At 47.7% G+C, this 23,618-nt stretch overlaps 2 protein-coding genes across 2 annotated transcripts; both read left to right on the forward strand.

The window, feature by feature from the left end:
- The first annotated feature begins 557 nt into the window (after positions 1 to 557).
- On the forward strand, positions 558 to 10,883 carry LOC124655169 (dynamin-like protein ARC5). The gene is made up of 17 exons (XM_047194117.1): positions 558 to 932; positions 2,097 to 2,261; positions 2,395 to 2,517; positions 4,648 to 4,869; positions 5,777 to 5,910; positions 6,000 to 6,092; positions 6,693 to 6,756; positions 7,018 to 7,066; positions 7,157 to 7,239; positions 8,073 to 8,230; positions 8,311 to 8,371; positions 8,726 to 8,788; positions 8,867 to 8,967; positions 9,885 to 9,942; positions 10,019 to 10,342; positions 10,434 to 10,598; positions 10,687 to 10,883. The coding sequence occupies exons 1-17, from the start codon at positions 558 to 560 to the stop codon at positions 10,750 to 10,752; spliced, it is 2,304 nt and encodes a 767-aa protein (XP_047050073.1). The 3' UTR covers positions 10,753 to 10,883.
- A 630-nt stretch (positions 10,884 to 11,513) lies between these two features.
- On the forward strand, positions 11,514 to 14,755 carry LOC124655168 (WD repeat-containing protein 44-like). Its single transcript, XM_047194116.1, has 8 exons — positions 11,514 to 12,752; positions 12,863 to 13,228; positions 13,320 to 13,407; positions 13,493 to 13,650; positions 13,733 to 13,784; positions 13,868 to 13,950; positions 14,036 to 14,129; positions 14,211 to 14,755. Exons 1-8 carry the CDS (start codon positions 11,514 to 11,516, stop codon positions 14,753 to 14,755), a joined length of 2,625 nt encoding a protein of 874 aa, XP_047050072.1.
- The last annotated feature ends 8,863 nt before the right edge of the window (positions 14,756 to 23,618 follow it).

Here is a 23,618-nt window from a genome sequence, read left to right on the forward strand (position 1 = left end):
ATCTTGCGATCAATAATATCATGGCCCAGCGTGATAGGAGGTGACGCTTCAGCTCGGAGGTCGCCGGTGATGATGACAATGATGTTGTTTGAGGGCATTTGTTTCATACTTTTGTGGAAGTTTGATAGCTAATTCTTGTAGTCCATGCTTTTAGATCAAAAACCTTTGGCCATTTAAGATTTAACGTTTTAAGAAAATTTAGAACTATTAATGCATCCATTTTCCAATATAAGTGAAAAACTACGCAAGATTTGTTCCGGCTCGAGGCGAGCCATCCTACCGCAAACCTCTTTTGCGGTATCGACTTTTACAATCTGCTAGAGTCGTAGGTGCGGTCATCCGTTACCACGTTCAAAAGAATGGTACACACTGTACAACCATGGCCATCTCAACTATCACAGGGGTTTTGAAAAAGGAAGAACATTTTCTCAAAGAAAAAAAAAGAAGGAATAGAACACAGAAATAATAGAAAAAACAAAGGAGATAACGCACGAACTACCGTCACCATTCTCCATTCTCTTCCTCAATCCAAAACCCCACGAAAACCATTCTCACAAATGGCGATGCCGCCGCCGGAGCCGCTCTCGCCGGAGAAAAAGGGGGGCGAAGAGGCGCGTGGGCTTCTCTACGAGGCGTACAACGAGCTGCAGCGCCTGGCAGCCGAGCTGGGTGGCGCGGCGGTGCCGGCGCCGGCGGTTGTGGTGGTCGGCCACCAGACGGACGGGAAGAGCGCGCTGGTCGAGGCGCTGATGGGGTTCCAGTTCAACCACGTCGGCGGCGGCACCAAGACGCGTCGACCAATCGCGCTCCATCTCCGCTTCAACCCGAGCTGCCACTCCCCCAACTGCCGACTCCTCGCCGGCTCGGGCGAGGGGGATGCTGAGGACGACGCCGGGGCCGCTGACCGCGCAATGCCACTCGCCGACATCCAGGTTCGTTCATCGATGCGCACATGTGGTTCCGGATATGCCTGGTGGCGTATGTGGTTCTATCTATCCTGGTGGCGCCTTTGCAATGCACCGCATATGTTTGTGTCATTGCTACTGTCATGAACCTTATTTATTTTATGTGATTATTACAACTTCTGTGTTTATTTTGCCTGCAACTACATAGTAGTAACTAGTAACCTAGCTAAGTTCAGACTCCCTACATCTCTCCATTGTGCGTGTTGAGATTATAACTAATGTGTAGGTAGCTAATTTCGTGAATGAATAAGGGTTATATAGTCTATTGATGATCTAAATAACTCATCGCAATAAAATCAGTTATCTTAATATTGGTAAAAAGTTATTGAATCACTTTTTAGCTTTTATACAGTGATTAGGCTCGCAACAATCTCATATAAAGATTTTACCACTACTTAAATTCAGATAACATATGTTTGCACTAACAAAATAAGCATACAGTTTTTTCCCTGGATACATAATATTAGGAAAAATATTTGGCCAATATCATATGCTTGTACTTGCCAAATACTTCAAAGTTGATGCTGTCATTATTCATCTTCTAACCCATGGTATATATGTGTTAAGAATGATGAGAATCATTAAATGTTAAGTGAACATCTTGGTTGGAGTATACTTTGTATTTTCAATGTTATAATGCGCTTAATAATCATTGACCTTTTCCCTTTGGTCGTTTGCCAAAACGCCTTTTGTATATGTCATGCAAATGTGTAAAATGACATTTATATGCTTATTAAATGGCCAGTTAAAACAGGAAAACAACGAAATGTTAGCGGATTAACTACCTATACCTTTTAAAAAGACCTTTCAAAAGGCATAACAGCCTTATTTAGTAGAGTGAATCCACGGGTACTAGTTTGTTGACTTGCTTTAGATGGGAAGTGTATAAACTACGCAGTGTCTATGCAACAACCTGATAGATGACGTGACCCAATTGCTGTGGTTGTCAAGCAAAGCACGCAGTACTTTTGTGTTGCATTATACAGTAGTTTCATAGGAAACGTATACATCACCTTGCTGGTATTGTGAACTTGAAACATTGATAAGACTGAACTGTGGCATTAAATGATTTACTGACCGAACCTCTACCACTGCATGTCAATATCATTTCATAAGAATAACTACTTGCAGGCATATATTGAAGCTGAAAACAAGAGGCTGGAGAATGATCCGTCCCAGTTTTCAGCGAAGGAAATTATAATAAGGATAGAATACAAGCATTGCCCCAATCTCACCATTATTGACACTCCAGGCCTCATTCTTGCAGCTCCTGGCCATAAAAACCGAGTTCTGCAGGTACTCTCTTATCCATTTGCTTTCTATCAGTTAATACTAGCCTTTGTAGCCTTTTATATTTTCCACAGAAACTGCGCTTTTATGTGATCATATGGACTCCTCAACACTCTAATATTTACAAAGCAACCTGCAGAGTCAGGCTTGTGCTGTTGAGGCCCTTGTTCGTGCGAAAATTCAGCATAAAGAAACCATAATTCTGTGCCTTGAAGATTGTAGTGATTGGAGCAATGCAACTACAAGGAGAGTGGTGATGCAGGTTTGTTCCTTTAAATTTTATTTCATGGAAAGGTTACGTACAACATGCTTGCATGAATCTTTTTTTTTTTTGAGAATTCGCCCATTGGCATTTATTCAATCGACGACATAAAATCTAGCTGAACAACCTCAGCTAGAAATCCAGGGATAGTATCATAAGAGACTACATAAACATCTAAAGAAAGAGCAGCTCGCGCACAGGCATGTGCCACTTTGTTCGCTTCTCTTTTTACAAAACTAATTGAAAAACCCTGAAAATTTGAGAGTAAACACTTCATCTCTCTAACCAACTGGGAGCACGGAGACCGTTGCTCATTTCCTCCATTCCACACCTTCACTATTGTTTGACAGTCTGTCTCAATAGCAACTCGAAGCCACCCCTTCGAACGAGCCAACAGCATTGCATCTCTACAGGCTAGCATTTCTGCTATAAAAGGATCGGAAATATGCGAATACTTATGACCCTCCACCATAACCACCTCCCCAGCTTCATCTCGGACAACTATTCCTGCACCAGCCTGGAAACATCTCTGGAAACTGAAGGTTATGCCAAAGATTCGTATTTTCTGGTGGAGAGTAATTAAAAACTTGCTCCCAACTGCAGGAGAATTACATAGAAGGCATATTAAGGAGGTGAGAAACTGTCCTATGTGTGGACATGATAATGAGACTCTGTTCCATGCTCTTACGGAATGTGAGCATGCAAAAGTCTTTTGGGTGGCGGCTCAAGATTTCTTTGAAGTGAAATTGCCAAAACTGAACCCTGCAACCTGGGCAAGAGATATTCTTGATCCCTCTTTGATCAAGAAGTATGATGCAGCTGTAGTGGTTTCTGTCATGTGGGCAATTTGGGGAAGTCGGAATAAATATAATCATGGAGAGGAGAAATACCAGCCGTTAAAATCTATGGAACTGGTTTATGAATTTGTAAAGTCGTTGGATATTCCTATGACTGAATCAGTGATTGCTGATAGCATTATTCCAAGGTGGAAAAGACCACCAGCTGGATGGTTGAAGATAAATACTGATGGAGCTATCTCATGCTTGCATGAATCCACACTAGCTGTATCTCATTTTTTTCGAATGAAGGAGCTTATTGATTCCAGTTTCATTGCTGTGAGCTGATAACAATTCCGGGATAGTTATGAGGGATAACAAGGAACATCTCTCTGTAATCCAGCAAATTCTACTAATGATAGCAAACTATCTGTTCTCCAACCAGGAATCATCAAACAGGAAGTACAGACTTAGGCTTATTATTACAAACTTGATAACTGGTACATCCAAACAAACTAGAAGTCTGTTACTTCCTAACACACGTGACAGAAACACAGAACCTTCTTGACCATCCTCAAGCCTGAGAACCATTGGACCCTATCCCCGTCTCCGTCTGAACACCTCAAAAGCCACCCTGCTACACAATCCTTTCTTGTGAAAATAAATCCTAGAAGATTTTCAGCAAGAATTAGGAAAATTACATTACTAGGATCCTGTGGCAAAATCTTATGAAAACAGGCAGCATTCCTAGTCTTCCAAATTGAACAAATCAAATGGGAAGTTCTAGACCCAAGTACAGAAAGTAAACGAAGAACTAGGCATGAGAGTAATATCAGAAGCACAGCTAACTACAGGACAAGTATACTTAGCTATTGCACAGTCAAATTTCAAAAATAAATGATTTTATAATCTACTAATTCATGTGAACTACAACTTAAACATAGGGCTACCTGTGCGTCCTCATTTTAACAAGTTACCTCGGTGAGTATGCTATGCTTTATCTAAAAGCTAACCATACAAGACTGTATCCTCAGAGGTACTTCCATAAACCAGAACTTCTATATGGCCATCCAAACTTTTTTAGCAGAACATATAATAAATATTTTACTGAGAGCATTCCACTATTCACAAGTAACCACATACATACTAGTCTCGTGTAGGCAGGCTTTACTACAAAAACTCTTGAAGCTCTTGCCGAGCTGCATCTCATTTACTAGGTTACTGTGCTTAAGTAAAAATGCATTGACTATCCTAAGCTCTAATTTTCAATCAGAGTATTCAGTTAATTTAATCCTTTGTTGACTAAGAAGGTGATGCATTTCAGCTACGTTGTGTTCCTTTTTCGATACTGCAGGTTGATCCTGATCTTGCAAGGACTGTCCTAGTCTCCACAAAACTTGACACGAAAATTCCGCAATTCGCACGGGCCTCTGATGTTGAAGTGTTTCTTCACCCACCAACTTGTGTTCTAGATGGTTCCTTATTGGGAGATTCTCCCTTTTTCACATCAGTGCCTTCTGGGAGAGTTGGTTCTTGCCATGAAGCTGTCTTCAGATCAAATGAAGACTTTAAGAAGGTAATGCTACTACAGATCCTTAGGTCTTGATTTTTTTCCCCTCGTGAATTTGGAGTTTTCTGTGAGCTTGCCATGAAGCTGTCTTCAGATCAAATGAAGAGTTTAAGAAGGTAATGCCAGCATTCCAGATCTGCAGAGCATTATCTTGCCTTTTTTTTACCTGCTGTGAACTAGTTTAAAGTCCGCATGCAAGTTTTGTACCTATGTATTGGAAAGCCAACTGGTCATCTGATTCCACACTTTTTATAGTAAAATCTGGCTCTAGACAGTCAACTGGACAAAGGTCATGCTGGAAATGTGTCATTCATCCATATAGATTGTTTCCCTTGCACATGATGTGACACAGTAGAAATATGTAGAATCATGTTAGAGAGAATTTAAATTTTAGGTAAAAGTTGTGCAGTTATCTGTTTGTTTTTTGTTCCCATAATCTAGACCAACTTCTATTTGATTATTATAAGCTATAAGGTTGTTTCTAAACTTCCCCTAACCCATACCGCCTTAAAGTATGCTTCCATGTTTCTACATAGCTCTATGTGATCAAGACATCTCAGGAGAATCAGTTATGAATTGATTTCTACTGCAGCACTGCCATCTGCAGAGTTCAAAAACGTAAATAGATTGGCTCAAGATCTGGCTGTGGATCTAATGAGTCATATCACTAATTGGATCATTTATTATTGCTAAGTAAGATCAGATGTAATCTTGCAGCCTAGCAGCAAAAGGAGAGCTGCTTTATAGGACACTAATGTCCATGTTAAGGAACACCTTTTTGCCAGGATTCTTCTCTGTCAGCACTTGTAGCAAATTTCGTTTACGTTTTGTCCTATATGTATTGGGTACTTATCCAATACCTTTTGTGTTCACTGTATCCTTGAAAGGCATCTAATGTATCTAAGTTCTGCAGGCGATATCACTTAGAGAGTTGGACGATGTTACATCTCTTGAAGACAAGCTAGGAAGGTCACTTACAAGGGAGGAGAAGAATAGGATGGGAGTGAGTAACTTGAGATTATTTTTGGAAGAATTGCTGCAGAACAGGTATTCTTGTACATTATTTGCAGAGGCAGAGCATATAATTTTTTTATCGTTCTTTGTATCTAGGAGTAATACAAATTAATATGAACAAGGTACATCGAGAGTGTTCCATCAATTATTCCACTTCTTGAGAAGGAACATCGCGCTGCATCGAGGAAGTTACGCAAAGTCACACAAGAAATCAGGTGATTCCTTGATTGTCAGCAAGTATGTCCGTAGTTTACTGCACTTAAGTGGCCCTATACAACAACATCAAAGTCTTTTTCCCAAGCAAGTTGGGGTAGGCTAGATATGAAACCCAACAGAAATGAAAGGAAGCACTTAAGTGGCCCTATAATCTAGATTTAATCCCCCTAAAACTACTTGGGTCCAGTTTCCTATTGGAGGCTTACCTTACATACAACTATAAATGGAGTTGATGAATGAACTATTTTCCTCTCCACTCTTGCAAAAAAACTCTTTTCTTCTCCGATGATTGCAAGCCAGCCTTGTGTGCACGTTCGCTGCTGGCGCTGCATCAGCAATTCAGTATAATGCCCCTAACATTTCGTGAAAGTGACAAATTAGTCCATCTAGGAGCATGTGCACATTGCTAATAAAGAAAAGAGGCACAAAACTATGTTCCAATTCCCCTCCCATACAACAGAACAGGTTATCTGAAGTACCAAGTTTATGAGAGTACACTACTAAAGCTGTCTGTTCTTTCTGCCCTTATGTGCTTTGTTGCCAAGCTTTTCATTCAAGATGCCTGCTATATCCGGCTAATGCTATCTGCATCTGGACAGTGATTTGAACGAAGCAAAACTGAAGGAGAAAGCTCGCCTGTTCCATGATTCATTTTTGACGAAGGTGCCTATTACTCTAGCACAATACTGTTTGGGTATCAGCTTAATTTGAATAAAGAATTTTTCATGCATTATAAGGACGAAAAAACAAGTAGCTATACTTCTTCTAGGTTGCAGTATATTTCTATACATGTAATGGAGCATACCTTTTCTTTAATGTATGTTCATGAGATATATGTTGCTGAAAATTTCAGTGAATATAGTGCTCAGGACTAAAAATGCGGGATATAAATCTGAAGATTGATTTATTATCTCTGTGTTTCAGTTATCCTTGCTACTGAAAGGCATGGTGGTGGCTCCTCCTGATAAGTTTGGTGGGTGTTTTATCTCTGGTTCATTTTCAGATAGAGGTTATTGTTAACTGTAGTTTTGGTAATAATCTCTTGGAACTGTTGGGCCTTTAGGAGAAACTTTAATTAATGAGAGGGTTAATGGAGGAACATTTACTGGAAGTGAGAATTTCCAGCTCCCGAACAAGATGATGCCTGTAAGTTCTTTTCTAGTGTGTTTGCTCCCCTTAATTTTTGTGGTTGCGTTGGGTCTACTAGCCTCTCCTGAACTTAACGTCCCAATCTTTTAAGGCGGTTTTGCCAACATGGTAGATGTCTCAGCAGATTAAATATATAAAAACCTTGTAGAATTGTCCCACATGCCATTGTTTAAAACTTCTTCTTCTCTTGGCACTTCCAATCCCATCTCGACTGAATCAGCGAGCATGAACCATGCTGCACCCTTCCCTCTCTGTTTCCCTTCACAAATCCGCCCCACCCCCACCCACCCACCCAATTTCCAAGCCTCTTCCCCAACATCCTCCTGGTCTACTCTCCCGCGTTATCACTAGGGAGGCTGGGATGACGTTCTTCTCATGAATGGCGTCAGAGTTCATTCAGTAAGGAAGAAGCCGACACGTGGCTTGTATTTCCCTTTTAGTTATAACAGTTGAGTCCATCTTAGAAGATTGAGTAGATGGGGCAGTCTTTGACTAAACTCTTGAATATGCTGTACCAGAAATGTTTTTCTAATTAATTAAGAGGCTCTTAATGGACCCAGAAGCTGTTAGCAGTGCCACATTAGATATATGGGTTGCTGTTGACTCGTTAAATATGGGTTGCTGTGGACTAGTTTGACTTTAGTAACTTCTTGTCAACCCTTTAATCCCCTAAATAAATTCTTGTGAAGAAAAACTGACCACATTTTGTCTTGAAAGTCAAGCTCAGCTTTTCATGTAATGCATACTGTATTTTGGTAGAAGGTACTCTTATAACTAGTAGAGTTTATGCATTTTTTTCATACAAATGCATACTTTGTTTTGTTTTTCAGAATGCTGGAATGCGTCTTTATGGTGGTGCACAATACCATCGGGCAATGGCTGAATTTCGTCTGGTAGTTGGAAGTATCAAGTGCCCTCCGATTACTAGGGAGGAAATAGTCAACGCCTGTGGTGTTGAAGATATTCATGATGGGACGAATTACTCCAGGTATTCTCTTTCCACACGTCAGACATGTTTCTGTTATAATTATATAGTATATTTATTCACTTTTAACATTGTTTTGCTAGGACTGCTTGTGTAATTGCTGTGGCAAAGGCACGGGACACATTTGAGCCTTTCCTTCATCAGGTTGGTGAGCTTGCCTCAAGTGTGTGCATATTAGTGTTCTATGTCTAGATGCGCCTCTTCACCTTTGTTCATGGATGCTCATTCCAGACTTGCGCATTCACACTATACTTCATACATATTATAGTTTCAGTGAAATCTCCAACCACGTTCGTCATGCTCAGTGCTTCGTCCTGTTCTGGACTGAGTCTGTGACCAACATGTGAAAAATATTTCACATAAATCATGTGAAACTAATTGAAAGTGGATATAATTGTAGACAGTAGTTGAATTCCCTGTGGTTGGATAAGGTTGAGCTTTCATCTTTTTAATATGTTCCTTTCAATTAAAATATATCTTTTCTTTTGTTTGGTGCAGTTGAGTTTTAGGCTGTTGTACATACTGAAGAGACTGAGTCCGATCTCTGTTTTTCTGCTGGAGGTAGAATCTATCCACAAACCATTTAATTCATGCATTTCTGCTTTTGTGTTTTCTAATGCTCTGATAGAACTCCAACAGAAAGACGCTGAACACTTTAGTAGCCATGATGTACTTGTGAAGCGTGTCCAAGCTGCTTTCGACAAGTTTGCTGAATCCACTGAGCAATCATGCCGTGAAAGGTGATAGTGCTCTCAATTCCGCTACCTTGAATTATCTTTCAGTTTATTGGTTGTGTGCACTCTAGTCACATCATATTGCAAACTCAGTTGCAACTAACTCCTTGAGGCCTGTTTGAATTAAATATATGTTCTAACGTTCCCTCTACCCTCATCATCTTAATGTCGCTCTGTTAAACTAAACATAATTTTATTAGTTATGACTGTATCTTTTTATTTTTTGCGGGGAAGATTTATGAATGCATCTAGGAGGAGGCGTTGGAGTTGTTATCTAACTTAGTTACACTAAACCATGGCATAAATGTAAATTTCCTTCAGTAAAGCTTATGGATATAATTAGTCAAGCGAAAGGCAAACCTGATACTGTTTCTGGTCCTAGTATACATATATCTGATCTAATTGCCATAACGGATACTTGTTTTCCGGTCTTATGAAGCAAGTGATTGTACTAATGCTGGCAACCACTGGAATACCTAAGTCCTTCCCCGACTGGTTATTTTCTCCATGCTTTCTTTCATAAGTTATTCATTGAGGTTGTTAAATAGATCCCTTTTGATTTAGCAAGCCATATCCGCACCACATCAATTGCCTCTTTTGATGTCTGGGCGTTACATTCGGTGTGTTCAAGAGCATATATTGAAATTAATAATGTCAGACACTTGTCTCATGTAAATATGTGAAGTAGAATTTATGATGCTGTTCTGTTAAACTAACCCTCTTCCAATAATGCAATAAGTGATGTCAGATGTTTGTCTTATATAAATATGTCTAGTAGTATTCTTCGTCAAATTGTTGTTCATATTTATTTTTGCGTCAAAACTGCTGGATTACAAGCTTTGTGGTACCACAGGTGCATTCCTATATAGTATTGTTTTTATCTGGTGACCTAGTTTATTTGCATGCTCAAATATATAATGCAGATGTATGGAAGATTTGGAGAGCACCACCCGTTATGTTACTTGGTCCCTCCATAACAAGGTGAAATTTATTTACTTACACAGCTAGTATTTTTTTTTGTATTGGCATTCCTAATGATATGCTGCACTGGATATAGAACCGTGCCGGATTGCGTCATTTCCTTGATTCATTTGTTGCACCGGAGCAATACGCACATACTGCGCACTCATCTGGGCCGCATGAGCAATCCTCTGGGTTGAATGACAATAAGCAGGATAGGCCAAAGGGAGACCTGCGATCTATTCATCCTTCAGATTCATATCCATCCAGCGTTGCATCAGAAACTAGACTGGTCGATCTATTGGACAGCACCCTCTGGAACAGAAGGCTGGCACCCTCATCTGAGCGACTTGTGTATGCGCTGGTTCACCAGATTTTCCATGGGATCAAAGAGCATTTTCTTGTCACTACAGAACTAAAGGTCTCTATGCAGTAAACCCTCTACTCTGTAGCTATTCCACACGTTTCCGCTTTATGTCCTAATAATGCTTTGGCTCATTGTGAAATTGCAGTTCAATTGCTTCCTCCTCATGCCAATCGTTGACAAATTAGCGGCGCTTCTACGTGAAGACCTTGAATCAGCTTTCGAAGACGACCTAGATGGCATCTTCAATGTCACCCAGCTGCGCCACTCACTTGGGCAGACGAAGCGGGAGCTGGAAGTCGAACTGAAGCGGGTACAGAGTCTCTTAAACCGTTTTAGTCACTTGCCACTTAGATACCTTAATATCAGTCTCCCCTCTGACATTTTGCTCTTGAATTCAGATCAAGCGCTTAAAAGAGAAGTTTGGAGAAATAAATAAGAAGCTCAATTCTCTCCAGGTTAGATAGTAGGCCTAGATAGGGATGAGTCTTTAGTGCAAGTAGAGTATTTGTATGTAGAAATAAACTAATGGCCCACCTTGTGTGACTTCCTGTTGGGTCCTTTTTTCACGAGTAAATATGAATCATTTCCTTGGTACGCTCTACTTGTCAACGTGTACTTGTGGTTCCAATCATTCCATATGACCGATTCAAGAAAACTGTTCCTTGCAGAAAGGTTTAAGTTTGGGGTGTTACTTAGTGACTTTAGCATGCTGTGAAAGAAGGGTGTGCCTATGTCTAAGTTGACTGAGATTTTCTTAAGTCTCAGTCAACTCAGAAAAGTGCAACTACAGTTTAAAGAAAAGTGCAACTCGGTTCAGTTGTACATTTCTGTCAGAAAAGTGCAATTGCACTTTTTTAACAGAAAAGTGCAACTCAAAGTACATTTTTGTAAATGACTTAGACTTAAGAAAATCTCAGTTGACTGAGACATAGCAAAACCCGTGAAAGAAAGAGATACATTGTTCATGGCTTACTACATCTTGGTTTTGAAGAGTGAAATTGTGCGTCTTGAGGAGCACATGCACGTCGCGACTCTTTCAAACAAACCCACCTGAAAAGCACCATCCGAGCGTACATCTCCAACCTCTCAAATCAGTAACCTAAACTTAGCAGCAGCGTCACCACAGGCCTCTCCGTTCCTCCATCTCTCTGGCTTCTCTCCCTCGGCGCGCGAACCACGGTGGTATGCTACGTGCATCGGGCACGACCAACAACGCGACGTCGGGATGAGGGGCGGCGACGGCGACAAGGAGGCCTTCTTCCAATGCCTGGACCGCGTGCCATCCGGCATCCACATCGACGCTGACTTCCCCTCCGACGACGACGAGGATGACGAGGACGACGCCCGCGCCTCCTTCTCGTCCGCCATGGGCGACCACCAGTTCCAGAGCTTCCGCAGGCACCAGGCGGCCGTGCTGCTGGAGGACGACGACGAGGAGCAGGAGGAGGCGGAGATGGAGGACGCCTCCAAGTACGACATGTGGATGTCCGACGAGCCCATGTCCATCCAGGAGCGCCGCCGCCGCCTGCACCAAGGCTTGGGCATGGTCAGCAGCCGGGACCTCGCGCTCCGCCGCCACAGCACCAAGAAGCGCTTCGCCGACGTGCCACGGAGCGTCTCCAGGAAGTTGATGCAGCTGCAGGAACAGCCGCTGCCACCCGCGACGTTGCCGGTCCCCGACGCGCCGAGCGCCGCTGCGGCGACGACGAAAGCTCCGGCGCCGCCCAAGTCAGGACTGGCCGCCGCGCGCGACATGCTGAAACAGCCGCCAGCTAAGCCCATCACGCGCCGCCGGTCGGACAGCTTCCTCGCCGTGCGAGACGGCACGCCCGGCAAGGGGAAGCCGTCTCTGCGCCGTGCTCGCTCCTTGATCAGCCCGCACGACCCCTGCAGCAGCTCGCTCGCCGACAAGTTTAAAGCGACACGTGATAAGCCCGGCGTGCCCCTGCCGGCAGCAGTACCGGTGGATAAAGACAAGAAAGGCGACGGTGGCGAAGGGAGCGTCGGCCAGACCAAGAAACAGGAGAAGGAGGCCGCCGTGGTCGCTGCGCCCAAGGACCAGAACCAGACCGGCGTGCAGATGGGGCTGGAGGAGATCGAGAAGTTCATCGGCAACACCCCCATCATGAAGCACCTCATGCGCCGCGGCCCGAGCCAGCACCACAGCCCGCCCATGCCGGCGCCCACCGGCGCCGCGCCGCCCAAGGGCGACAAGTCGGCCAGCAAGAAGAAGGGCGGATGGCTCAAGAACATCAAGTCCGTCGCCATCGGCGCCTTCATCCAAGAAAAGGACGGCAACAGCAAGCCGGCCCCCGCCGCGACGACAGGCGCCTCCCCAAAAAAGGGCCACGCCGGTGCCACCGTGCCACCACCATCGTCCTCCGCCTCGACGTCCTCGGAGAAGCTTAAGGTGCAGAACTACGGCAAGTCGAGCAAGGAGCTCACTGGACTCTACATGTCCCAGGTACTCGGTAGAACTAGCAATTGACCAGTGCTGCACACAGAGACGTTAACTGAATCCTGTCATTGCGTGAGTTGCTGTCAATCATCACCGTGTAAATGTGCGACTCGCAGGAGATCCAGGCGCACGAGGGATCCATATGGAGCATCAAGTTCAGCGCGGACGGGCGGCGGCTCGCGAGCGCCGGCGAGGACAGCGTGGTGCGCGTGTGGGAGGTGGTGGAAACCAGCGCGCCGGCGGGCTCCGTACCTCAGGACGGGTCCCTGCCCCCGCTGCCTAGCGGTGGCACGACGGCGGACGGGGGGACGCCGGCGCTGTCCAAGAAGTCGACGACCAAGGGCGGCAAGACCGCCAAGGATGCGCTACCGGAGCACCTCGTCGTCCCCGACAAGGTGTTCGCGCTGGCCGAGCAGCCGCTGTGCGTCCTCGAGGGCCACGAAGACGACGTGCTCGACCTCACCTGGTCCAAATCCGATCAGGTATTTGCACCTTATACCCCCACACGCATGCGAATCACGCTCTGATCTATTCCTACAAGCACTTGTTAACACCGGCTTGTTCTCACCGCAGCTGCTGTCATCTTCCATGGACAAGACGGTGCGGCTGTGGGACACGACGAGCAAGGCCTGCCTCAAGAAGTTCTCTCACAGCGACTACGGTGAGTGAGCACGACCAATTCGGATCGCCATGGCAACCTCTGATGCGTTCTGCTCTTGTTACTGACACAAGCCGTGCCATTGCAGTGACGAGCATCCAGTTCAACCCGGTGGACGACCGGTACTTCATCAGTGGCTCGCTGGACGCCAAGGTGAGGCTGTGGAGCATCCCCAACCGGCAGGTCGTCGACTGGACCGACGTCAACGAGATGGTCACCGCCACCTCCTATACCCCCGACGGCCAGGTATGCCGCCGCCTCACCCGAGACATCACGCCGTTTCTGTTTCTAACACACCGTTGTTGATTGTTGACACGAACAACCGAAGGGCGCCATCATCGGATCGCACCAGGGGAGCTGCCGGTTCTACAAGACGGCCGGTACGATTAGTATCGCATCCATGTAATTGTGTCGAACAGTTGGTTTCAAACGTTGGCTTAATTGTGTGGCGCGGCTATTGCAGACTGCAAGCTGAGCGCAGAGTCGCAGATCGAAATCGATGCCAAGAAGCGCAAGTCGCAGGCCAAGAAGATCACCGGATTCCAGGTTGTATGCACCACAAATTCTGACTGTTTTTCTTTAGTACCATGTATGCAACGTACTCATCTTCGTGCCCGTGGACGCCCTCCAGTTTTCCCCGGGGAACTCGTCGGAAGTGCTGGTCACCTCCGCCGACTCGCAGATCCGCGTCTTCGACGGCGTCACCCTGGTCCAGAAGTTCAGAGGTAGGTAACAGCCGACCGACGAACTCAGTCTCGAGAAACTATTCGCAGCGCTGAAGACGTCGCAAACCGAAACCACTGCAGGGTTCAAGAACACGAGCAGCCAGATCGCGGCGGCGTACACCTCCGACGGGCGTTACGTGGTATGTGCGAGCGAGGACTCGCACGTCTACATCTGGAAGACCACCCGGACGGCGCCCGCCGCGGCGGCCATCGGCATCGGCATGAAGCCCAAGACGTGGTGCACCATCCGCTCCTACGAGAACTTCTACTGCAAGGACGTCTCCGCCGCCGTCCCCTGGACGCACTCGCCGTCCCTGCCGGGAAGCCCGAAGTCGCACCAGGGCGGCATGTCGTGCAACGACGAGGTGTGCACCATGGCGAGCCACGCCGCCAAGGCGCCGGACGTGAACAAGAGCGGCGAGCTGAGCAGCCCCGCCGCCCCCTCGCCGCACTCCGGCCCGCTAGGCTCCGCGGCGGGGGACGCGCGGCACGGCGGCAAGAGCAGCGACAGCGGCAATGCGTGGGGGCTGGTGGTGGTGACGGCCACCTTGAGCGGCGAGATCAGGGTGTACCAGAACTTCGGCATGCCCTTCAGGATCAAAGGCCAGGGCAATCTGTTCTACTGATTACAACTGAGGATTTTCGGAGGCAAATCTTTTCAAGATGCAAATTAACTTAGCAACGATACGGGGAATTCTACGCTGACGAAGAAAATCTTAGCCACTGCCTTAACGATTTGTATGCGTCTCGTTTCAGGTAGATTATATATACGCATAGGATCAGTAGTAGGATGTACATTTTGGATGTAGCTAGCTAAGTTAGTGCAACAATTTTAAAAATGTACATGAAACTAATGGGATTTGCTACATTTGCATTTGTACCAAAGAGTATACACGTGGGGGTAAGTTTGGTTGAGCATGTACAACGTCTTTTTTTTTTGAAGGGATGTACAACGACTTTCGATCCCCTCGTTTGAAGAAAAAAACGTCTTTTTTTTGAAGGGATGTACAACGTCTTTCCATCCCCTCGTTTGAAGCATTTGTGCGTGTCAAGCCTGCCGAATCTGTTCAATTTTAGCATGATCCCTGTAGAGTTGATGAGGGCTGAAAGTTTTTGAAGTAAAGAAAAAAAAAGCAGGATCCACTTACTTTAGAGATTTTATCCTCTTTTTTCTACAAGTATATAAATAAGGCCAGCGCTAGCCTACAGCTGGGTGTAAAAATAAGAGCCACCAGTCACCTCATGAGTCGTCCGATCAACTTAAGCGAGCGGTTCCCGCGCGTTCGATCATGATACAAAAACGGTTCGTATGTATCATTTTTTTCTCAGTACGTACCATTTGTTCCTAACATTTTTTTCTTAACGTAAGTCGTGAAACTATCGTGCAAAAGAACCCGCCAAGGGTACAAAATAACCCTGAATGTTACATTTTGCTCTGCGTATGTATTATTTTAGAAAAATGTAACATCATTTTGCAACATTTTGCAACTGTTTTTCCGAACTTATCTAACATTACAGGAATATTCATGTAACACTGGTGCACTTTCTCTGTATCATTGTACACAAAAATCATTATACCACGTTGCTAATACTTGTACAACGAAAATGATGCACATATGTAACAAATCACAACAAGGTTTGTAGTAACATCTTAAAAAAATCCCCAACGTTGACCCTTCCCAACAACAATGGAGTCACCGCTATGGCCGATTGCCACCGTTGACGAATCCGCTACGCCGGAGTTTTGTCGGAGCAGATCGGGTGCCCCCAGATCCATTCCCCTCCTTCTCGTCATCAATTAAGGTTTGAAATGTAGTCTACCATTCTGTAGGCATGACGTGATGGGTGCTTGCTCGCAGGAAGATGCGCTGCAAGGCAACACCATGGGGAAGCGTAGGCAGGGCACGATCGGAGGTGAGGCAGGGCCGGAGCCACGTCGGGCGACGGTGGACTTGCCCTGATGGGAACGCCCACGGAGGATACCGAACGTGGCAAGGCTAGGCCAGGAGATGCCCTCGCCGCCGGCCTGGTGCTGGAGAGATGTGGGGGGCACGCTTGCCGCCGGCCTGGTGCGGGAGGAGGGTGGGCGAGCTTCTGCGTCCGTGAGCGGTGCCCTTGCCGCCGGCCAGGTGCGGGAGGACGAGGTTGGTCACAAGTCACAACTGACGCGCGATGGAACCGGGCTGTAGCTACAGCCGGTTGAGTGGAAAATGGGTCTCCCCAGGCCGAATTTTACATCCATCCGGCGCTAAATAGAGCCGAATTTCGGCCTGGGGAGCCCCAACGACTGGAGATGCTCTAAGAAACTAAGGACTGATTGACTGAACCATAAGAATGAACATGATATAATGATTAAAAAAAGAGAAATAAGAAACTAAGGACTGAACCAAAAGGCTTAACCTCATATAATGATAAAAGGAAAATTAAAAGAAAGAAAGAGACGGAAGAAAGAACAACTTTCAGTCTTTTATTTAGTCTTGAAAACAAGAGTGAGTAAACTAAAATACTCCTACTGAAAGAAGAATCAACTGAGTATATGACAGTTGCCTCAATGCCGGATGTAACTAAATTGCTAATTCATGGCATATTTATGGGTACCAAGATAAGATAGGTCAGGTTGCAACAACAGCCAGTCTCATGTCATACCCTCATGATTACAAAATAAATTACGAATGTCAGTAATGACCGAGGAGTCTTATGTGTACAGTTCTACTACCTCCCACACGAGCCGAAAAGAGAAGTTGGGAGGCTAAAATAAGCGGAGATTCATGATAGAGAAAGACATCAGACACTCTAAAAAGTGACTGTTTCCCAATTACAAAACACTGTTGTTTAGGAAGTGTAGAAATGTAGTTTTATGTTGTTGTGTATTCAAAAAAAATACTGGTAAAGCAACAATAAGAGCTCAAGATAAATAATCAGCATGTTGCCATGTAACGAAGTTTACCAATTATTGAAAGAATTAGATCATGTCAGAGCATCTACAAGACCTGTAGTCCTATTTTTTTTCCTAATCAATGTATAAAAGGGCATATATCTTGGTTGGGTAAACGGAACCTTCACTGGAACCATAGAGTGTATCAAATCTAGCTCAAAGCTCCAACTTCAAATTGTTTATCTAGCTGAACACAGAGGCATCAATTTCACACTGAAATTCAAAAGAAATCTAACAGACAAACACTACATTGCTAAGGTTGCTAAATAGTAGATGACACAACATCTACTGGGTCAAATTAAGAGATATATCCAGAATCAAGTATAAGATAAGAAAATCAGTGAGCCTGGTAAACGTTTTGTGAAACTTATCACTACAAAACTAAAACAGACATGCAATATCATCCAAAACATCAGTGATATTAATAATGTCCAGGAAGCAATGATGAAACTTACAGCAAAAGAGCATGAAAAGGAACATCAATCTCATCCGATACATTTACACCTCTCAAATTCTAATCATATCCAATTGAATAGTTGCAGTATAGGAGTAATGGTCAATGTTACAAGCTCTGAAAACTGAGTGCACCTGAATTACACATTGAGTTTCCTCAATTCCATGGAGAAATCATGGCTGCCTTTCAAGGAATGATGCAGATGCAGTCTTGCAATCGCAGTATTGCATTCGCTAGCACCTTGGTGAATGCAGGAAGAGTGGTCATGGAGGACTGATGCGAATGCAGTCTTGGAATCGCAGTATTGCATTCGCTAACGCCTTGGTGAAAGCTGGAAGAGTGGTCAGGAAGGTCTCCAGTGATTCCACGGCCGTCAGGAGGTGGCACTCGAGCTCGTAGGATGTATCTGTCGCGCTGATCCTTTTCTGCTCGAGACATCTGTCCAGCGTTGTCACAAGAGTGCGACACCGGGTCAGGAGCTCGGCGGCCGATTTGGCCCAACGCATGACGGCGGGGTGCCTCGCGCCCATCTTCCCGGCCTTCCACAAGCGAGAGCACGGCCGCGTCATCTGCAGCAATCCTTCGGTCTGCACAGCAAGGGAGCAAAGCTCGGGGTAGACCTGGCCGAGGATTCTGCTGACTATCATGAGCTTATCGAATGTAGACACGGCGTGGTTGACAGCCTGCTCCACGTCGGAGACCGCCTCCCGATCTCTGAAGACCTCCTCCAGCATGGCGGCAGCCCGATCATCAAATCCGGCCATGCCGAAACCCTGTGGCAGGAACCCGCCTTCATCGAGCTCCGGCTGCGCAGTGGTGCTGGTACTGGGCCTCTCGAAGAAGAGGGCGTCGGCAGCGTCATCGATGGCGGATACTTTGGCATCGCGGAGGCGGATGTTGTCGAGGACCTCTACCAGCGTAGCGCGGGCGTCATCCAGCTTCCCAGGAGAGAGGTGCGGGCTGAGCTTGGCTCGCAGCGCCAGGAGATGGTTCAGCGCCTTGACGCGCGCGTCCGTGGCATCGAGCTCCTCGTCCCTCGCCGGGGCCGTGTTAGCTCTCCAGCCCGAGCTCCCGCCGATGGCCTCGAGACGGGCTCGCGCGGCGTTGCTCTGCTGCTGCTCCTCCTCCTGGGATCCTGCACCGCTGGCCGAGCTCACGCCGATGGCCTCGAGAAGGGCTCGCGTCGCGTCGTCGCTCCGCCCCACCTCCCGCGCCGTGGCTCCTCCCGATCGTGAAGCGCGGTCGCCGATCTCGATGCCCGCGCCCGCGTCGCCGATGGCCTCGAGAAGGGCTCGCGTCGCGTCGTAGCTCCGCCCCACCTCCCGAGCCGTGCCTCCTCCCGATCCCGAAGCGCGGTCGCCGACCTCGATGCCCGATCCCGCGTCGCCGATGATCTCGCGAAGGGCTCGCGTCGCGTCGTCGCTCCGCCCCACATCCCGGGCTGTGGCTCCTCCCGACCCTGAAGCGGGGCCGCTGATCTCGATGCCCGCTCCCGTGTCGCCGATCCTGTCGAGGCCATGTCCGAGAACGCGCTCCATGTCGAGCTCAATGCCGGTCCTGCTCGTCGGAGACGTTATCCCTTTGCTATTCTCTCGTCCTGGCTTGTCTGCCGGCTCTGCTCTTCCGCTAATTCTCTGAGGAAGGGGTATATAAAGAGGCCGGTTAGGGCGCCGAGGCGCCGAGCGAGGTGGAGTGGAGATGGAGCTACAGGTCGAGTTCAAACTGAAACTGTCGGCTAGTAGCCGTGAGGTTCATAACGAGAAAAAAACGCCTTCCACAGGCCAGGACAAGTCCGTCGCTTTGATGTCTCTCTGATAGATTTCAGGCTTCACACTATAGTGCATATGTTCCAGCCTCTTTCCCACATCCAGTATTATGCTTCGACGTTGCGCGCGCGCACGATAATGCCGGCCGCTTGCTGCCTTATCCTTTGTCCCGGAAGATAAACTCCTCGAGCGACCGCAAGCACGCCGCGGTAGACAACTCCAAACCCGCCGCGCCCGATGAGGATTTTGTCCGCGAAACCATCCGTCCCCTCGGACAGCTCGGTTATGTCGAGTAGTATCGACCCAGTGTTGGGCCGGAGGTGCGGCCGACGCTCCTTAGGGATCTTGAGGTATCTGTTCTGTTCTTGGCGAGGATGGAGGCGATTGGAATGGTGGTGGCGTAGATGGCCGCGTAGGCTGGGAGAGGGGGTGCCGAGTAGGCCGAGACCGAGGGTGCAATTGGCGGTGGAGAGGGAGGTGGGTCCCTCGGTGCTGGAGACGCCGGCGGCGTACATGACGGTGAGCTAGAAGTTGCGCTGTGACTCGGCGGCGATGAGGTGGGAGGTGGCGACGATGCCGGCGGCGAGGCAGCGGTAGCAGTCTAGCAGACCGGCAGGGACGCGAGTTCGGGGCTGCAGGCGGCTTTCAGGACCGCGACGGAGTCGTTCCCGACGACGGCCCTGTACTCCGCGGCGGTGGTGACGCCGGCGCAGAAGGACTGGGAGGAGACGAACTCGGAGGCCCCCGCGGACGGGAGGCGGAACTGACCCGTGGCGCGGAGCCAACCCGCGAGGCCGATGCCGAACAGGGAGAGCAGCATCTGGCGGCACGCCGTGATGTTGGGCGCGCTCACCGCGCACGGCGTGGGGTGCCACGGGAACGTCGGCACGTTAACTCAGGTCCAGCGGGGCACGTCCCGTTGCCGCCTCCAGCACCAGCTCTAGAAGAATACCGTGGAGCCTCCTCCGGGTCGGCATTGTGGCGAGCAGATGGTGTTCGCTGAGGAGAAGAGTGTGTGAGCAGGGGAAAGATTTAGCTTATGTTGACTTGGAGAATGGTTGGAGTAAGTGGCGTGTGCCTTCGCCAAGTTTTGCGCCAGGATATGGTGGCTGGCCTACCGGGTCAATGACGGTGGGGCCCGCTTTTGTGGCTGGTCGCTGGAAGCGAGGAGGTGGGTAGGTGGCGCACCTGCGAGTATGCGACTTTGCTGTTTTGTTGACGTGGCGTATATTGTGGATTTAGTGTTTTTATTATACTCGCTCCGAGCAGATACGTTAAGACATTGGAAGAATATTTCAGACCAGGTGAAAATAGGAAAAAAGATAATACTCCCTCCGTTCCTATATATAAGCCATATAGTTTTTTGAGAAAAATTCCAGAATATAAGGTTTATTGCGTTGCCCTACTTGTATGGACAATATTTTTGGAGATTTGATTAGGTTTACTTATCTTATGCAAAGTCCTCTATTAGCTCACGGCAATTACGTATGGTTAACCCTAGCCAAATATGGTAGTATAATTTTTCCTAAATATGCGTTTCTTAATTTCCGTGCCAGAAATTATATGGCTTAAATTTAGGACCGGAGGGAGTATTACCTTTCCTAGATTTTGAATCGGTACCTTCCTAGATTTAGAACCGCTCTTCCCACATTTCGAATCGCCCTTCATCGATCGCCCTCCGCCCTCTGCTTCCGTCGATCGCCCTTCGCCCGTGACTCCACCTCGCGCCCAGGCCTCCACGATCCCTCACCCAGGAGGAGCACTGAGAAGGGATCCCCGGGTTGTCGCTACTTCTCACCCTTCCCACGTCGCTAGTGCTCCTCCTGGCCTCTAGACTTGGGAGCTGCTTCTCCTCCTCCCGAGGTTATCGATGCCCTTGATCCCTTGGCCCCCTTGATCCCCAGGTCGCCAGGATCCCCAGCACGCGCAGCTCCGCTTGACCTCTTCCTTGCTGCCTAGTAGCACCTGGGAGCTGCTTCTCGATCCTCTTCCTCGCTGCCCAGGACGCCAGGATCACCTCGATCTCCAACACGCACAGCTTTGTTCCAATTGCTCCAGGCACATGCCGCTGACAAACTGTTGATAGTTGCCTCCACCATGTTCGTCTTCGGCTCCGACCAAACAACCTTGTAACATCAGTGAAAAAACAAGATAAGTGGTCTGCCATCTAAGGAGTATACCATGGTAGCATTTATGTTCGACCTCAATTGCACATCACCTTTGTTGGACCTCAATTGCACATCACCTTTGTTGGACCTCAATTGCACTCCACCAGTCAACTGCACTCCACCTATAGGAGGCTCCAGAGCATCTCCAGCCGCACCCCCCAAACGGCGCCGGATTTAGCGTTTGGGGACGCGTTTTCTTCGTGCCGCGTTTGGGGGACGTCGCTCCCCAGCCGCGTCCCCTAAACAGAATTTGCGATTTTTGATATTTAATAGAAAACAGTTGAGTTCATTCAAACTTGCTATATATTACGTAGATACAAACAAAATTCGATGAAATTTAAACCTAAACCCTAATAGCACTTGCGGCGGCCACAGGGGCGTAGTACTGGTGGAAGTCGTACATGTCGTCAACGACGACGTCCTGCTTGACGCGCTCGTCGGGCTCGTCCTTCATCGCGCCGCTTGGCGCAGCTTTGCCGTCGTCGGTGAGGTCGACGAGCGGCTTCCCGGCGTCGCGGATGGAGATTGCGATCGCCGCGTCGAGGTTACCCCTCCAGGCATCCTTGTCGTTCAACGACGCCGCGAACGCCGCGTGCAACCCTGGGCAGTCGTCGGGGTCCTCGCTGCTGGCGATGAGCCGCTGCTACCGCTCGTACTCCGCCAACTGCGCGGCCTTCACGGCTTCCTCATCGTCCTGCTCCCCCTCAACCTCCAGCTCTGGGATGAGGAGGGCGCCGCCGGTGATGTGGGCATTAATCTTCGGGTACTCAACATTAGTCTACCTCTCGTGGCCCAACTAGGGGCCCAAGAAGATTATCCAAGATCAAGGTGGGCCCATACGTCGGTTGCAACGGAGACCTACCCGAAGAAGGATTCTTGACGGACAAGTCAAGAAGACGTCAATAAAGGAAAGTGTAGATTGGATCTCTATGTAATCTAGTCGAGTTCGGACAGGACTCTCGAGGCCTGGCCTGCTATATAAAGGCTAGGAGAGGGCCTGCCGAAGGACAGATCAACAAGACACGAAACTCTAGCAATCTAGCGCATCCAAACCTTATAAACCTTGCCCTCGGCGAGATCACCAGAGTAGTCTATCGGCTACCCCATTGTAACACTGTTTTACTCGATAAATCAAGATCAGACAAGCAGGAAGTAAGGGTTTTACCTCATCGAGGACCCCGAACCTGGGTAAACCTCTTTCCCCGTTTGTTTGGTATCCAGTGTCTCGTGTTAGCCTACATGATTACGTCAACCCTAAGCCCCTCATGGTGGGAATTACCGAGGAGCTCCCTCGTAAATTGGCGCCGTCTGTGGGAAATTTGCTGGCACAAGGCACTTCATCGGCTATTCCGATCAAGTCGGCCACATCTTCGTTGGCATCACTGATACGTCTCCAACGTATCGATAATTTCTTGTGTTCCATGCCACATTATTGATGTTATCTACATGTTTTATGCACACTTTATATCATATTCGTGCATTTTCTGGAACTAACCTATTAACAAGATGCCGAAGTGCCGATTCTTGTTTTCTGCTGTTTTTGGTTTCGAAATCCTAGTAAAGAAATATTCTCGGAATTGGACGAAATAAAAGCCCAGAGGCCTATTTTCTCACGAAGCTTCCGGAAGACCGAAGACGAAAGGAAGTGGGGCCACGGGGGAGCCAAACCCTAGGGCGGCGCGGCGCCCCTTGGCCGCGCCGCCCTGTCATCCGGGGCCCCCGTGCCCCCTCTCGACTTGCCCTTCCGCCTACTTAAAGCCTCCGTGACGAAACCCCCGATGCAGAGAGCCACGATACGGAAAACATTGCTGAGACGCCGTCGCCGCCGATCCCATCTCGGGGGATCCTGGAGATCGCCTCCGGCACCCTGCCGGAGAGGGGAATCATCTCCCGGAGGACTCTACACCGCCATGGTCGCCTCCGGAGTGATGAGTGGGTAGTCTACCCCTGGACTATGGGTCCATAGCAGTAGCTAGATGGTTGTCTTCTCCCCATTGTGCTATCATTGTCGGATCTTGTGAGCTGCCTATCATGATCAAGATCATCTATATGTAATTCTATATGTTGCGTTTGTTGGGATCCGATGAATAGAGAATACTTGTTATGTTGATTATCAAAGTTATGCTTATGTGTTGTTTATGATCTTGCATGCTCTCAGTTATTAGT

This window comes from Lolium rigidum, chromosome 5 (genome assembly GCF_022539505.1).
Source record: "Lolium rigidum isolate FL_2022 chromosome 5, APGP_CSIRO_Lrig_0.1, whole genome shotgun sequence".
NCBI classification, from domain to species: Eukaryota; Viridiplantae; Streptophyta; class Magnoliopsida; order Poales; family Poaceae; genus Lolium; species Lolium rigidum.

Coding starts and splice junctions, on each gene's coding strand:
- LOC124655168 (XM_047194116.1), top strand. CDS start 11,514: ATGAGGGGCGGCGACGGCGACAAGGAGGCCTTCTTCCAATGCCTGGAC. Junction 12,753..12,862: donor CTGGACTCTACATGTCCCAG/GTACTCGGTAGA, acceptor TGCGACTCGCAG/GAGATCCAGGCGCACGAGGG. Junction 13,229..13,319: donor CCTGGTCCAAATCCGATCAG/GTATTTGCACCT, acceptor TTCTCACCGCAG/CTGCTGTCATCTTCCATGGA.
- LOC124655169 (XM_047194117.1), top strand. CDS start 558: ATGGCGATGCCGCCGCCGGAGCCGCTCTCGCCGGAGAAAAAGGGGGGC. Junction 2,262..2,394: donor ATAAAAACCGAGTTCTGCAG/GTACTCTCTTAT, acceptor AGCAACCTGCAG/AGTCAGGCTTGTGCTGTTGA. Junction 7,067..7,156: donor GGCTCCTCCTGATAAGTTTG/GTGGGTGTTTTA, acceptor TTGGGCCTTTAG/GAGAAACTTTAATTAATGAG.